Here is a 14207-nt window from a genome sequence, read left to right as displayed (position 1 = left end):
GGTCTTTAGAGGCTAGATGGTTAATATTTCTTTTTTTTTTTTTTTTAAGATTTTATCTATTTATTTGGGAGAGAGCACACTAGAGAGAGAAAGAGCAAGAGTGTGCAAGTACGAGCGGGGGGGGGGAGGGGCGGGGGGGGAGCAGTTTCCCACAGGGCAAGGAGCCCAGGACCCTGAGATCATGACCTGAGCCGAAGGCAGACCATTAACCAACTGAGCCACCTAGGTGCCCCACTAGATGGTTAATATTTCTGAAGATAATAGGGGTGGGGAGGGAGAACAGTTCACCAGGAGCAAAGATTAGGAGATTAGAAAGCCCAAGGTTGGTTTGAGGAACAATAACAGTTTGGTTAGGTATAAAAACAAAGGTCTACAGCAAAACGTCCCTGAGATATACAAAAGAACAGCCGGCCAGTTGGCCTCTATTCTGCAGCACTACGCTGCTCCATCCCTAGTTCGTAACAAGGAGGGTTCTACATTGTCAGTGTCTGTAGGTTGAATTACAGAAATCTCTCTGATTAGCTCTGTTTTAACCTTTAGTAATCTGAGAAAGGGCTTTTCCAAGAGCCCTTCTGACAAATTAAAAGCAGAGATTTCTCTAACCCGTATATATTAATCCAAAAAGAAGGAGCCAATTTTGGGAGGCAGTCTTCTGAGGCCCCATATACAAAGGGCCCAAGACAATATGGGGGAGGAGCACCAGACTGAGAGGCCACACAAAGGGAATCCTTTCTGCCCTCAGAAGGCATGCTGTTGACAGACATCCAGTGTTGCCCCCTTAAACCCTATCAACTCCTTCCAAAATGATGTAGTGAGAAAGAGCACCAATTTGGAAGGCAGGTAGATTGGGTTCCAATCCCAGTGGCAGAACCACTACCTTTGAGTCCCTACATCCATTATCTATAAAATGAGCATAATAGACTTCATAGTCCTGTAGGACTGAGGAAGTAATATGATGGTGTCTAGGGGCTCGGTGCTGAATCAATGATACTTTCTTTTTTTCTTCTCAGCTCCTACTCTGAAAGGTCTCAATTCCCCGTGAGGGCAATTTCTAGGAAGTTAGGGTCAAAGAGGACAGCTATATTTTCTTGCTCTCTATAATAGGTGGTTTTTCCTTTTCTCCTAACACTGTAGCTCCTTTCTCTTGATCCTTACCCTTCTAGTCCATCTTCACTCCCTCCAAAGCTAGGCTGTAAGAACCAATGAGCCAGCATTTTAAAAAAGGGCCTATTCTTGGGGTGCCTGGGTGGCTCAGTCAGTTGAGCATCCAATTATTGGTTTCTGCTCAGGTAGTGATCTCCTGGGTCGTGAGATCAGGCCCTGTGTTGGCTCCCCGCTCAGCGGGGAGTCTGCTTGAAGAATCTCTCCCTCTGCCACTCCCCCCAGTCTCTCTCAGATAAATAAATCTTTAAAAAAGGGGGGGGGATGACTATTCTCTACCATTTACGTCACCCCAAAGCAATTCCAATCATGTCTCATTAGACAATTATTGCCTCTTTGGAAGATGGTGATAACTTTCAAATCTACACCTGCAGTCCACACTTAATACCCAAGGGGTTCCTTCCACCCATATCCCAGAAACATCTTTTTTTTTTTTTTTAAAGTAGGCTCCCTACCCAGCGTGGAGCCCAACGCAGGACTTGAACTCAAGACCTGAGCTGAGATCAAAAGTCAGACACCTAACTGACAGAAACATCTTTTTAAAAAGCATGTTAAGGGCGCCTGGGTGGCTCAGTCGTTAAGCATCTGCCTTCAGCTCAGGTCATGATCCCAGGGTCCTGGGATCGAGCCCCACATCGGGCTCCCTGCTCCGCGGGAAGCCTGCTTCTCCCTCTCCCACTCCCCCTGCTTGTGTTCCCTCTCTCGCTGTGTCTCTCTCTGCCAAATAAATAAATAAAATCTAAAAAAAGAAATAAAAAAACAAAAAAATAAAAAGCATGTTAAAATTTTTTTTAAGTTGTCACCTTTTCCATAAACCTGCTCCTTACACATTTCTTTTAATTCACAATCCACAAGCCCTAATTTGAAATTCCGAAATCAAAAGAGCTCTGAAAATAAGATATTTAGTAAATACAGCTTCAAAACACATTCAGCAAAACTCGAACAAAACATGAGACTACAGCCTTTATTTATCCCACTTAATGGTTTGCTACAAAATATTAGTAATACTTGACTATATAGGACTCTACCCCAGATTCTGTTGGAGGTGCTATCCAACTCTTACACACTATAAGGCCTTTCTAAAATCTAAACGATTAAAATTCTGAAATATCTGGCATAAATGGTTTCTTTTAAAGGCATGCATTCTCAATGGGGGAAATACTGCACCCAAAAGGGTAAAATTGGTTCATGGGGAGTGGGGGGACTTACATATTACAATGGTATGTGGTGCTCCAAAGCTCAACATTATCAATAAAGTCTTATTTCTCAGTATTTAATTTCTCTCAATGGATTTTCTTGAATATCACATGAGCAGTACTGACACTGATTTCATGGAAAGCAGACAACAGGTATGCAAGATCCGTACTCAAAGTTATGGTGAACAGAGGGCCACAACTGGGGGACTTCCTCTTGACTGACCACTAGATCTCAAAGTCATACAAGAAGTGGCCTGTGCATACCTGTTATGCCTTCTGGATGTTATTTATGCTTTATACTCGGTGCTTTTGTGTGTGACACGGGTTTTCTGGAAATTAAAAGTTTATATTTTATTATTTAATTCTACAAACTAAAATTTGTCATGATTAGTTATGCCAAGTATTGAAAAGAAAAATGTCAACAATATCTAAAAGAATATCTGAAAGCTAGTTAAGTTGTAAGATTTTTCATATCAAGCTGTTTAAAAGTTCACTAAAAATAACTTTAAGTGATTTTTTCCTATTACTGGAAAATGAACAGCTTTGAATGATTTTAATTTATTACATTAGTTATTTATAAATGCTAATTTGCATGTGCAATTTGATACATTAGCATTCACGTAAGTAAATTACTTTAAAAGTTACTCAGCAAATACAGCTATAAAACTTAAATGCAAACAGCTTTTAATTTTAACTTTTAACCTAAAATTTTTGTTTCATCATTCTTAACCTTACATTGAATAAAAAGCAAGCGTTATGTCTACTCTCTTTATGTATAAAGCATAGACATACTACCATACATAAAAAGAGTATATCTGTGTGTTAAAATTTCATGGGAGGGATGCATCAGGAAAAAAAAAAAAAAGTCTAAAAGGGCTCCTTAGGAGGGGAAAGAAAGGTTGAGAAAATACTGATAACAAGGAATTAGGGGTCTGTACCAACATCTCAGCTTTTCAAGCCAGAAACTTGGGAGTTACTCTTGACAACTTTCCCCTTATCCCCACATCCAATCAATAAGAAATGCCAATTTTATTTCCCAATTATTTTTGCACTCTTTTCTCCATTCCTACTGCCAACTGCCCTAACTCAGGTCTTCAGGATTTCTTGTGTAGACTTTATAAGAGCCTCATTAACCTCTTCTTTCTCCATATAATACAAACGTCTTGAAACAGTTTGCCTCTCCTCGCTCATTCCTTAGCCCGCTCCAATTTGCTTGCATGCCATCAAAACTGTTTTTGTAAAACAACTAATCAGGTGCATGACGTTAAATTCAACCAATCTTTTTAGTCCATGTTTTGCTGGTCCTCTTAGCAGCACTCAACCCTGACAACCATTTCCTTCTTGAAATACTCTTTTTCCTTGGTTTTTGAGACATCAGTCACTGTTTTCTTCTTCCAATTCTGGCTGCTGATCCCCATCTTGCGTATTAAGGCTGATGCACGTTGGGGTTCTCTTTTCAGCCCATCTCCCATGATACATCAGTGATTCCATGATTTTAGTTACCATATATAGATAAATAGATGATCAAACATCTATCTCCATCCCCAGACCTCACTCTTGGAGCTTCAGGCTTCTATAATCCAATTGCTTTTTGGACATTTTCCCCTAGAGGTCAGACAGACACCTCAAAATGTCAAAATTTAAACTCATCCCAGTTAACAGCATCACTATCCACTCTGCTGCTGAAGGCAAGAGGTCTAGGAGTCATGCTTTTAATTCCCCCACCCGCCCCATCAGCCTCCCGGTGAAATTAATAACCAAGTCCTGCTAATTCAAATTCCTAACTCTCTTATTCCCTACTATTACCACCTCAATTGCCATCATCATCTCTTGCCAGGACTACTGCACTACTTAAGAACCAACCACTTTGGGGCACCTGGGCGGCTCAGTCGTTAAGCGTCTGCCTTTGGCTCAGGTCATGATCCCAGGGTCCTGGGATCGAGCCCCGTGTCAGGCTCCCTGCTCCGCAGGGAAGCCTGCTTCTCCCTCTCCCACTCCCCCAGCTTGTGTTCCCTCTCTCGGTGTGTCTCTCTCTCTGTCCAAATAAATAAATAAAATCTTTAAAAAAAAAAAAACCAACCACTTAAAGAACCTCCTGGTTGGAATCCTACTGCAGCCTAATTCATCCTCCTACAGCTGTCCAAGTCATATAAATAAATAAATTTGATCATATCACTTCTAAGATTAAAATGGCATTTCACTATCATCAGGATAAAGTCCAAATATCATTCCCCCCATGCTACCAATCCCTTTAGTCTACCAATCTTCTGCTTCTGAAATAATCATTCCCACCCTGCCACTGACAATTCTTTTCCCTAGGTCAGATCTCACTTAGCTTAAAAGGCCTTCCCTGATTCCCCTGGGCGAGGGTGGACCCCCTTACTATATGTGTCCACAGCGTTCTGGACTGCCTCATCCAAATACTTACCATTTTTCACTGGTCTCCAAAGTGTGGGACACAAGATTAACTAGGAGGTAGGAAGAAAAACATATGTATATATGCTAATATACTAATATATGTATTAGGAAGGCTTACCTTTATTGTAGGTGTATATATACATATAAGCCTATTAATATTGGCAAGGTGGCAATGTTTATCTGTTGGTCACATGGCCAAATTTTCCTGAAGGAAGACTGGAAGTTATACCAAGGTGAGGATATTTGTTCACTCACATTTAAGATACTGCCTCATAATGTAGTTTGTTTGGGTGCCTAGTTAAGTGGATTTCCAAGCTACTTATCTTTTTTTTTAAGACTTTATTTATTTGACAGAGAGAGAAAGCACAAGAGGGAGGGGGGTGCAGCACGCAGAGGGAGAGAGAGAAGCAAGCTCCTTACTCAGCAGGCGCCCCTCTCTTGTGCACCTTACTCCAAAAGTATATTATGCTTAAAAAGAATACCTACTGGGACGCCTGGGTGGCTCAGTTGGTTAAGCGTCTGCCTTCGGTTCAAGTCATGATCCCAGGTCTTGGGATCGAGTTCCGTATCAGGGAGCCTGCTTCTCCCTCTCCCTCTGCCTGCCGCTCCCCCTGCTTGTGCTCTCTCTGTCTCTCTCTCTGACAAATAAATAAAATCTTAAAAAAGAATACCTACTAAATACATAATGCTATCATGATCTGCAAGACTTTAAAAATGTCTGTCGTCATCCTCTTTTTAAAATATTTGTTTTGAGAGAGAGAGCGCGTGTGTGAGCGCACACGTGGGAGGAGCAGAGGGAGAATCCCAAGTCAACTCCACGCTCAGCAGTCTGATGTGGGGTTCGATCTCATAATCCTGAGATCATGATCTGAGCCAAAACCAAGAGTCAGATGTCTAACCCATCACCGCCACCCGGAGCCCATCTTCATCCTTTTAAAATGTTTTTTTTAAATACATAAACTAAGGGCGCCTGGGTGGCTCAGTCGGTTAAGCGACTGCCTTCGGCTCAGGTCATGATCCTGGACTCCCGGGATAGAGTCCCGCATCGTGCTCTCTGCTCAGCAGGGAGTCTGCTTCTCCCTCTGACCCTCTCCCCTCTCATGCTCTCTCTCTCTCTCAAATAAATAAAATAAATCTTTAAAAAAATAAATACATAAACTAAGAAATATTTTATAAAATACATAGAATATTATTTTCTAATATTTTACAAGACAGGCAGGTCTTGGGCTATATTTGGCTTCAAATATCCAAATATTTGGTTAGCTTAAGGTTTTTAGAATTTTTAAGTTGGCTCCATGCCCAGCATAGAGCCCAATACAGGGCCTTAACTCAGGACGATGAGATTGAGACCTGAGCTGAGATGGAGTCGGAGGCTTAATCTACTGAGCCACTAAGGTGCCCCCAAGGTTTTTAGATTTTAAGAGTTAACTTGTAATATTTATAAATGTTTAATCCAATAATATCATGAAAATCTGGATTTCCAACTTCAAGGGGAGAGGGACTGTGGAAAGGAATGGGAAATCAGGCAATGCCAGACCTCCAGTCCCCCATGGAAACAATTGGCTAGAGCTGCACAGACCACATCGAACTCTGCAGCTGGACTGCCAGTCTCCATGTGGTTGATTACCCATTAGAATTTAAACTCTGAAATTTCACCAGAAAGAGATTTTTGTCTGTTTTGTTCACCACTGTATTTCCAGGGCCTAGAGCAGAATAGTCCCTGCACATACTAGGTATTCAATAAACATTTGCTAAAATTGATGAATAAATAACCATTGCCTGCCTGGCACCTAAAAGTATATTTCTGACAAATTTTCATAATATGTTACTGCCTTCCCCTCAAAGACAAACTATTTAATCTATTAATCTATTTTTAGCATAGGGCCTGAAACACAGTAAGTCCTTTATTTATTCACTAAGTGACTAAAAGCAATTACTGTTAAGTATTTACTACTTGATAATAAACACCACGCTAAAATGGTTTACACGCATTTGCTCACTGAACCCTCTTAACACTCCTTTGAGGTAGATATTATCCCTATTTTTTTTTTAAAGATTTTATTTATTTATTTTTTTTTTCTCTTTTTTTTTTTTTTTAAAGATTTATTTATTTATTTGAGACAGAGAGAATGAGAGACAGAGAGCATGAGAGGGAGGAGGGTCAGAGGGAGAAGCAGACTCCCTGCCGAGCAGGGAGCCCGATGCGGGACTCGATCCCGGGACTCCAGGATCATGACCTGAGCCGAAGGCAGTCGCTTAACCGACTGAGCCACCCAGGCGCCCAAGATTTTATTTATTTATTTGACAGAGAGAGAGAGAGAGACAGCAAGAGAGGGAACACAAGCAAGGGCAGTGGGAGAGGGAGAAGCAGGCTTCCCGCGGAGCAGGGAGCCCGATGCGGGGCTCGATCCCAAGACCCTGGGGTCATGACCTGAGCCGAAGGCAGACACTTAACGAATGAGCCACCCAGGCGCCCCAATATTATCCCTATTTTAGAGATGAGAACTATAAGGCTGTGGAGATTAAGTTACTGGTTGAAGAACGAATTATATTAGATTTTTTTTTTAAGATTTTATTTATTTATTTGAGAGAGAGTGAGAGAACATGAGAGGGGGGAGGGTCAGAGGGAGAGGCAGACTATCTGCTCAGTGGGGAACCCGACGTGGAACGAGCTCGATCCTGGGACTCAGGGATCGTGACCTGAGCGGAAGGCAGACCATTAACCTACTGAGCCACCCAGGTGCCCCAGTATTACAGATTAAGTAACTGTTAACACGAGAAAGAATATAAAATGGGCTATATGAAAGGCAAGAACAAAGTGCTACAGAATTCAGAGAGCTCACTTCTAGTTTGGAAGGCATAAAGTATCTGAGAGTTCATGAAGGAGGTAGCATTTAAATCAGACCTTGAAAATCAGGCAAGATTTCCATAGAAAAAGATGGGTGGGGAAGGGACTGTAAGTAATCGCCAGTAATGCTAACATACAAAGGAGGTAGTCTGAGTGGAATGCAGGATATGTACATGAATCTCTAAATACAGTAAGATTAGTAAAATCATTAGGAAGGCCTTGAATACCATACTGTATGGGTTATGATTTTATCCTGTAGATAGTATATCCCTGAAGTTTCCTAAACTAAGGAGTAGAGTGGTAAGATCAAATGGGTGTTTTAGCAACACTGCTACAGCAAGAATTACAGCAGTGGTACAGGAAGCTATAGAAGAGATCTGGAGGGCTTCTAAAATACCTTTACAATTTATATTTTTTGGTATCTAGTACTTCACTGAATCTTCATTAATATTAATAAACAGTGTTACCCATATTTTCACTTTTTTAAGATTTATTTATCATTTGAGAGAAATCATGAGCACCGGCGTGCAGGGCGGTATGGCAGAGAGAGAAGTCTTAAGCTCAGCGTGAAGCCTGATGTGGGGCTTGATCGGACGACCTCAAGATCATGACCTGAGCTGAAATCAAGAGTCAGACGTCCAACCAACTGTGCCACCCAGGCACCCCTATCCACATTTTCACTTTGAGGAGCCTGAGATTCGGTAAGGTTAAAGAGCACAGAATTAATACTCTTTGTGGGTCTCTGCTGTGAGAAAAACCTACACAAAGCAATTTAGAAGTAACATGATCACAGTCTTCAACAATTGCCAATACAGAAAGGGAAGAAAAGAGTGAGGAACCAAAGATGGATAGATGCCCCAGTGCCTGGGCCAATGGTTCTACCATTTACAGAAATGAAGGAAAAGTTGGCCAGGAAAGGGGAGTAAGTTTGATGCTTGTGGGACACGTAGGTGGTGACTGACAATTAGGTGCCTACTCTGCAAGTAGCTGTTATACACGGGTGGGTGGGCAACCCGGATTGGAGGGAAAATAAGAGATGGGCTAAGTTACTTCTGGACCAGGAAGTGTTCTCAGTTAGAAAGGTTTTGTTACTTGCAGCCAAAAACCAAACTAGAAGTGGCCTTAAGTATCCTAGTTAAATCAAGAGATAAGACAGTTCCAAAGTTGCCTAATTCAGTGGCTCAAAAACATCAAGAAAATATCAGATTCTTCCCATCTTCTCTACTCTCACCCTTAGAGCTGACTGCTCTTACTTATAAATTCTGCCTCACGACCCCAGCATTACTAATGCCAATTTTAGAGTCAGAAAAGGGCTCTCTCCTTTCCAGAGGCAGAACACAGCCCTTAATAGCCCATTATGTTGGTCAGAACCATACTACCTGAGTAAGTGGTTCTTTTGACTAGCTCTGACCTTTCACAAGTTACTGAACTTCTCTATGCTTCAGTTTCCTCAACTACAACATGAGAATCTGAGAAGTAAAGGAGTTAATATTATAGTACTTAGTGCCTAGCACATAGCAAGTTCTATTTAAATGCTGGCTATTATTACAGCTTGCCCATCTCTCTCTTTTCTTTTTTTTGAGGCTCTCATACTTTGGTGATACCCAAGTTAAAATAGAAGAAGCTGGCAAAAAAATAATAAAATAAATAATAAAATAAAACCTGGCAAATCTCTTTTAAATAAGGAAGTCTTTGCCAGAAGTCCCCCAGGCTTCCCTTCCTGTCTAATTAGCCAGAGCTGCATCACATACCCAAGCCTAAATCAATCACTGCCTAGGGAGATAGAATTACAATGACTGGTTAATAGTTTATTTAATCAAGTCCTATCCTTGGGGCTGGGTTAGCAAGATGGCAGGAACGGGTGATAAAACAAACAGTGTCTGCCAAAGCTTAGTTTTTAAGAGACTGTGGTCTCTGCTAGGGAGGGTCAGAATAAGTAACTTCTAGAGCTGCAAGCATCACCCCCACAGGCTTCTAATGGCAGTGAAATCACTACAAAAGTCTGTTAAAGCTAATGAACTTTGGCACAGGACAAACAGTATAGGATATAGTAGGGCTTGAGTAGAGCACACCTGAGAGGCAGTGAAATACAGCAGGTTCTAGATTCATAGGGGTGTGGTGAGGGCTATGTTAGTATCCCCAGAACACAAAGGGCCTAGATCACCAGCCTTGGATGAGTGACCTAATCTTCACAAAGCCTGTTTACTCATTTATGAATGGGGATAACCCAAACTACCTTGGATTCCATGTTAGGATTAAATGTATCCTTAGTTTCACTCACACCGTATGTATAAGGATCAACCAAAAAACATGAACACCAATAGCTGGACATTCAGAAAGACCAAGTGGGACAGGGAAGAGGTACCTAAAATGGAGTTGGAGGGAAAAAGGGAGGCCACCTAACTCTAGACTAATAATCCCCTTCAGGACCCTGCTCAGGCTTTTTTGCTCCATATAATAAGAACTTTCATTTCAAAGTCTACCAGAAAAGGACTAATTTTACTTCACACCTTAACTCTTCTAAAAAGTTTGTGTACAGCAAAATGGGTAAGGATCTCACTTCTGGCTCTGCTACTTACTAGCTGTGTTATCTTCTCTGAGGGAGTTTCCCAATCTGTAAACTTATTTCCCTGAGCATAATAAACTTAACATTAGCTCCTTCCCTTTGAGACACCAGTGTTTCTAAAATTGAAAGCCAATAGAAAATCTATAACATAAAAGTCCCCTAAATTTTCCATTGATACATAAAGCTGCAGTTAACAAAGATAAGCCCATCAGGCTTGACAGTAGATTCTGGAAACCGGAATGCTTAAGGGAAAGGAATGCTATTGAAGGTAGAAAAGAATCTGTTCTGATGCCTATGGAGCCTTTACTAGGCTCTGAACACTGTTATCTTAGTCCTCAAAACATCTTGATAACACTCCCTTTCCCCTCCTTCTAGAGATGTGGAAAAGGAAGAATTGGAAAGGAAAATAACATTTATTGTGCACTGTGCTAGATGCTTTCTACTGCCTTCGATACTTACATGATTTCTCTGGATGAGAAAGCCAGAAAGTGGCAGGCAGGATTATAATACCAGATCTGATTCTAAAGTTATTGCCTTGCAACTCAAGGGAATAATTTATGGTTCCTCAGGATCAGGGTTCTTACAAAACTCAAACCCAGAATCTCATTTAGCTCTCCCTCCACACACTATAGTTGGGGTGAGCAATTCACTTTGGAGTTTTTCAGTTTCATTCAGACTAAAGATTTCAAAGCGGGCCCACTAGGCACAAAAAAACCACCTTTACAACTTTGCCTAGGGTTAAAGCTTTCTTCCCCCCTTTCCCGCCCAACCACTAGGTGGCCAAGCCATAAAGAACTGCAGCCATACACTAGGGCTCTGGAGGGATCACCCTGGTTTAGCCACTAACTGTGTGACCTTGGGTAAGTTACTTTACCTCTCTCTAAGTCTCAGTTTCCTTACCTGTAAATTGGGGTAACAGCTGTATCTGTCTCATTAGGTTGTGCATATTAGGTAAAACGTGACATGTAAAGCCGTCAGAACAATGCCCACGCGCAGGAAGAGCGTAACAAGATGCATAGTTTTTTAATGCTTAAGAGGAAATAGCTCTTCAGTGATGGTTCTGTCGGTAAGTCCAAAGACTTAGCCATCGGATTCTCTCTGAGCACAGGCCTTGCCAGCCAGAGTCCCTTCAGAGAGAGCAACAGGTCGCTCCTTTTCTCCTAGCCAGGGCCAGGCCCACACCTGAAATCCCCAATCTACTACATATGGCCCCAAGGTCTTGGCCTGCGGTTTTCTACTACTAGGCTGTCACTCTGACTCCAACCGAACCACCCCATTTCCGCCCGTGGCTCGGGAAGTTCTGCCGGCCTTCAGCGGCCCGGGCTGCTTACGGGCATGGCTGCCCCTGGTTACGGGCCTGGAGCCGGCAAGCCTGGCGTTCCCTCACCAGAGAACTCTACTCGCGACGTAGGCAGGATTTCCCTTGAGTTCAGAGAAGCCCCCGAATCCACTCAAGATGCGCGTCGGTCAAACACACGCCTGGAGAGGGCTCCCTCAACGCCGCCTGGCCTGCCGCCGGGAGCCCGTCCCCCAGCCCCGGTCTCGGCGCAGGCCGGAGAAGCGGCCCCTTTCCAGCCCCCGGGAACGCGTGGGCTCCAGCCCTGGGCCACCACGTGGGGGCTCCAGGCGTGGCAAGGTGCTCCGGGAACCAGCCCCCGAAGACTGCTCCTGCAAGGGCCCTAGCCCGGCCCCAAACTGGCCTGAGCGGCTCCCCCGGCCTGGCTTCTCCCCTCAAACCTATTTGGAGGGGCCTCAGACATCTGCAGACCGGAGACAGGCTCCCGCTAGACCCCAAGCCCCAGGACTGCCTCAGCTCGAGTCCCCAATTGCCTGGCGTCCTTACTCACCCATCGCGGCTCCGCTCGCTCGTACTTGGCGGCGGCAGCGGCAGCGGCAGCGGCGGCGGCTTCAGCGGTAGCTTCAGCAGACAATATGGCGGATCTGCAGGACGGCAGGCCGAAATGGACAAACAACTTAACATTCAACCCGGGGAAGAAACGCGCTCTCCGCCCCACAGCCTAGTTTACAGGGAGGAGCGCATTTAAAGAGACCGCAGCTACTAAAGGCGGGGAATAGGGGTGGAATGTAAGAGCAGTGAAGAGAGACTAGGAGGGGATACTTACTAAAGAAAGTCAAGTGTGCTTAGGAATTCTCAGCTTTTTCTGCTCCTATTTCCTCTTTTATAGTGAGGTCTCCTCCCCTAGAAAATTTTTCTCCTTTCGTAGTTAAAGCCAATCACAGACCCTGAGCTGGATATGAATAAGGAATCCTCTGGAGAGGGGGAAGAGATTTGCTTAGGATATGGAGATAAGGAAATAAAGAAGCTAAGAGTCAACCCGATTACAACCTTATTGGGAGATAAGAAGTGGAAAAATAATGAGACTGGTGCAGGGCTTTATAGTTGATCGAGCGATTTCGTCCCCCACGCCCACCCCTAGCAAGCTGAGGGCAGGGGTAGGTTCTGTACGTTCATCACCACATCTCCAGCACCTTGCACAGGATCTGGCACATGGTGTGTGCTCCATAAATGTTTACTGAATAAGCAACAAATGAATAGGCCTGTGACTTCCACAAAGTGAGGAATGATCTCCCTTTTTTAGAGATGAGGAAATTGAGGCTAAGCGTTCATGTGCCTTTTGTAATCATGGAATTTATGACTGGTACACATCAGACCTTCCTTTTTGCATAATGACAGGCCAGTCCTGGTCCCCCACCTCAACAAACAGGAGAAGGGTATGTCTTCAAGTCACTAGTCAAACAGGGAATTGTCTTTCGAAAGCTGAATGAGGGACCTGGGTTTCCAGGTTCTGTTGCAACAAATTGCCTCCTCCAGTTGTGTGTCTGGCCTGTGCCTGGCCCATTAAGGGAAACAACTCAAAAAGCCACCTCTGGAACTCAGGGTCAGGAGAGGTAGCATTATCTTTCTCTTCCTACTGCCTCTGCTCAAGGTCAGACTTATTTTCTCCTGGTCTATTTTGCCTGCTCCTCAGTGGTCTCCCGCCTCCAGGCTCCCCAGTTGCACCATCTCGGTAAAGCAGAGACCTTGTCAGGTTGTTCCTCTGCTTAGCAAATTATGTCTGTCTGCCCTTAGGTAATGCCCAAACATTGCAATCTGACACACAGGCTGGTCCTTATTCACTTCTTGGGCTACTCCCCACCAGGCAACCCAGGCTCCATCCATATTTGGCGAACCCCCTTTCCCCAAGTATGCTATCTTCTTTTCTGCCTTTGCATATGCTGTTTCCTCTGCTTGGAATGCAATGCCTTCCCTTCCTCCTTGACCATGGGGTGAACAAATTCACTTTCAAGATCCAATTCAACTTTCCCCTTCCTGAAAAACTCTCTTTCCAGACAGTCTGGGTATCTGTCCTCTCTGCTCCCCAGTGCCCTGGACACAGATTTTCCTCAGCTAAAACTTAGCATCCTAATTTGCTCACAAGTTATGCCTCTCCTGGTTGTCTAAGGGACAGTATCTTCCTCACCTTTTTATCTGTCCCATGCCTAGCTTGATGCCTTCCTCACCAGAGACACCAAAAACTTTTGTTGTAGTGTCTCCCATACACCACCACAGACTCCTCTGCATATCCTGTGGCCAACAAGGGCTCAGTGAACACAAGCAGAGCAGATGAGCGTCTAGGACCGTCCTTTTCTCCCAGCCTGAGCCCTCCAGCCTGTCTTATAGGAGCCAGGGGGCTCTCCCAAGCGGCTTTGTTTCCACTCTAGCACTTGGCCTTGCTTACACACTCTCCCTCGCCTAGAGCCATTGGTCCTGATCCAGCACCTCCCTGCAGACCCACCCCATCCCCACCCCATCCGCACCCTCTGTTGCTTATCCTTCCTGCTCTAGGAACCATTCTGCTTACCCTCCCCAAATACACCAGGATATTCCAAATCTCTGTGCTATTCCATATGTCCTTTCCTCTGCTTGAAGTGCCTTTCCCCCATTTTGTCCACCTAGGAAGTGGCTGACAACTCAGACTATCCCTGCCTCCAAGAAGTCCAGAGAGCATTAAACATG

The 14207-nt window shown here is 43.9% G+C and overlaps 1 protein-coding gene across 2 annotated transcripts in view; it reads right to left on the bottom strand.

Moving 5' to 3' along the window:
- KPNA6 (karyopherin subunit alpha 6) overlaps window positions 1-12197 on the bottom strand; it is a 56539-nt gene extending 44342 nt beyond the window's left edge. Inside the window, exon 1 of one of the 2 annotated variants that reach the window (XM_031029048.2) lies at window positions 12037-12197. In XM_031029048.2, coding sequence (XP_030884908.1) covers window positions 12037-12040 — 4 coding nt within the window. In that variant the 5' untranslated portion in view covers window positions 12041-12197. The remainder of the gene's footprint in view (window positions 1-12036) is intronic. The other variant, XM_081817962.1, reaches the window with a different exon arrangement.
- Window positions 12198-14207: the final 2010 nt, after the last annotated feature.

This window comes from Leptonychotes weddellii, chromosome 4 (assembly GCF_054177405.1).
Source record: "Leptonychotes weddellii isolate Sample4059 chromosome 4, ASM5417740v2, whole genome shotgun sequence".
In the NCBI taxonomy this organism is placed as follows: domain Eukaryota; kingdom Metazoa; phylum Chordata; class Mammalia; order Carnivora; family Phocidae; genus Leptonychotes; species Leptonychotes weddellii.
Note: the sequence above shows the minus strand (reverse complement) of the source record. Positions and strands in the feature narration are given on the sequence as shown.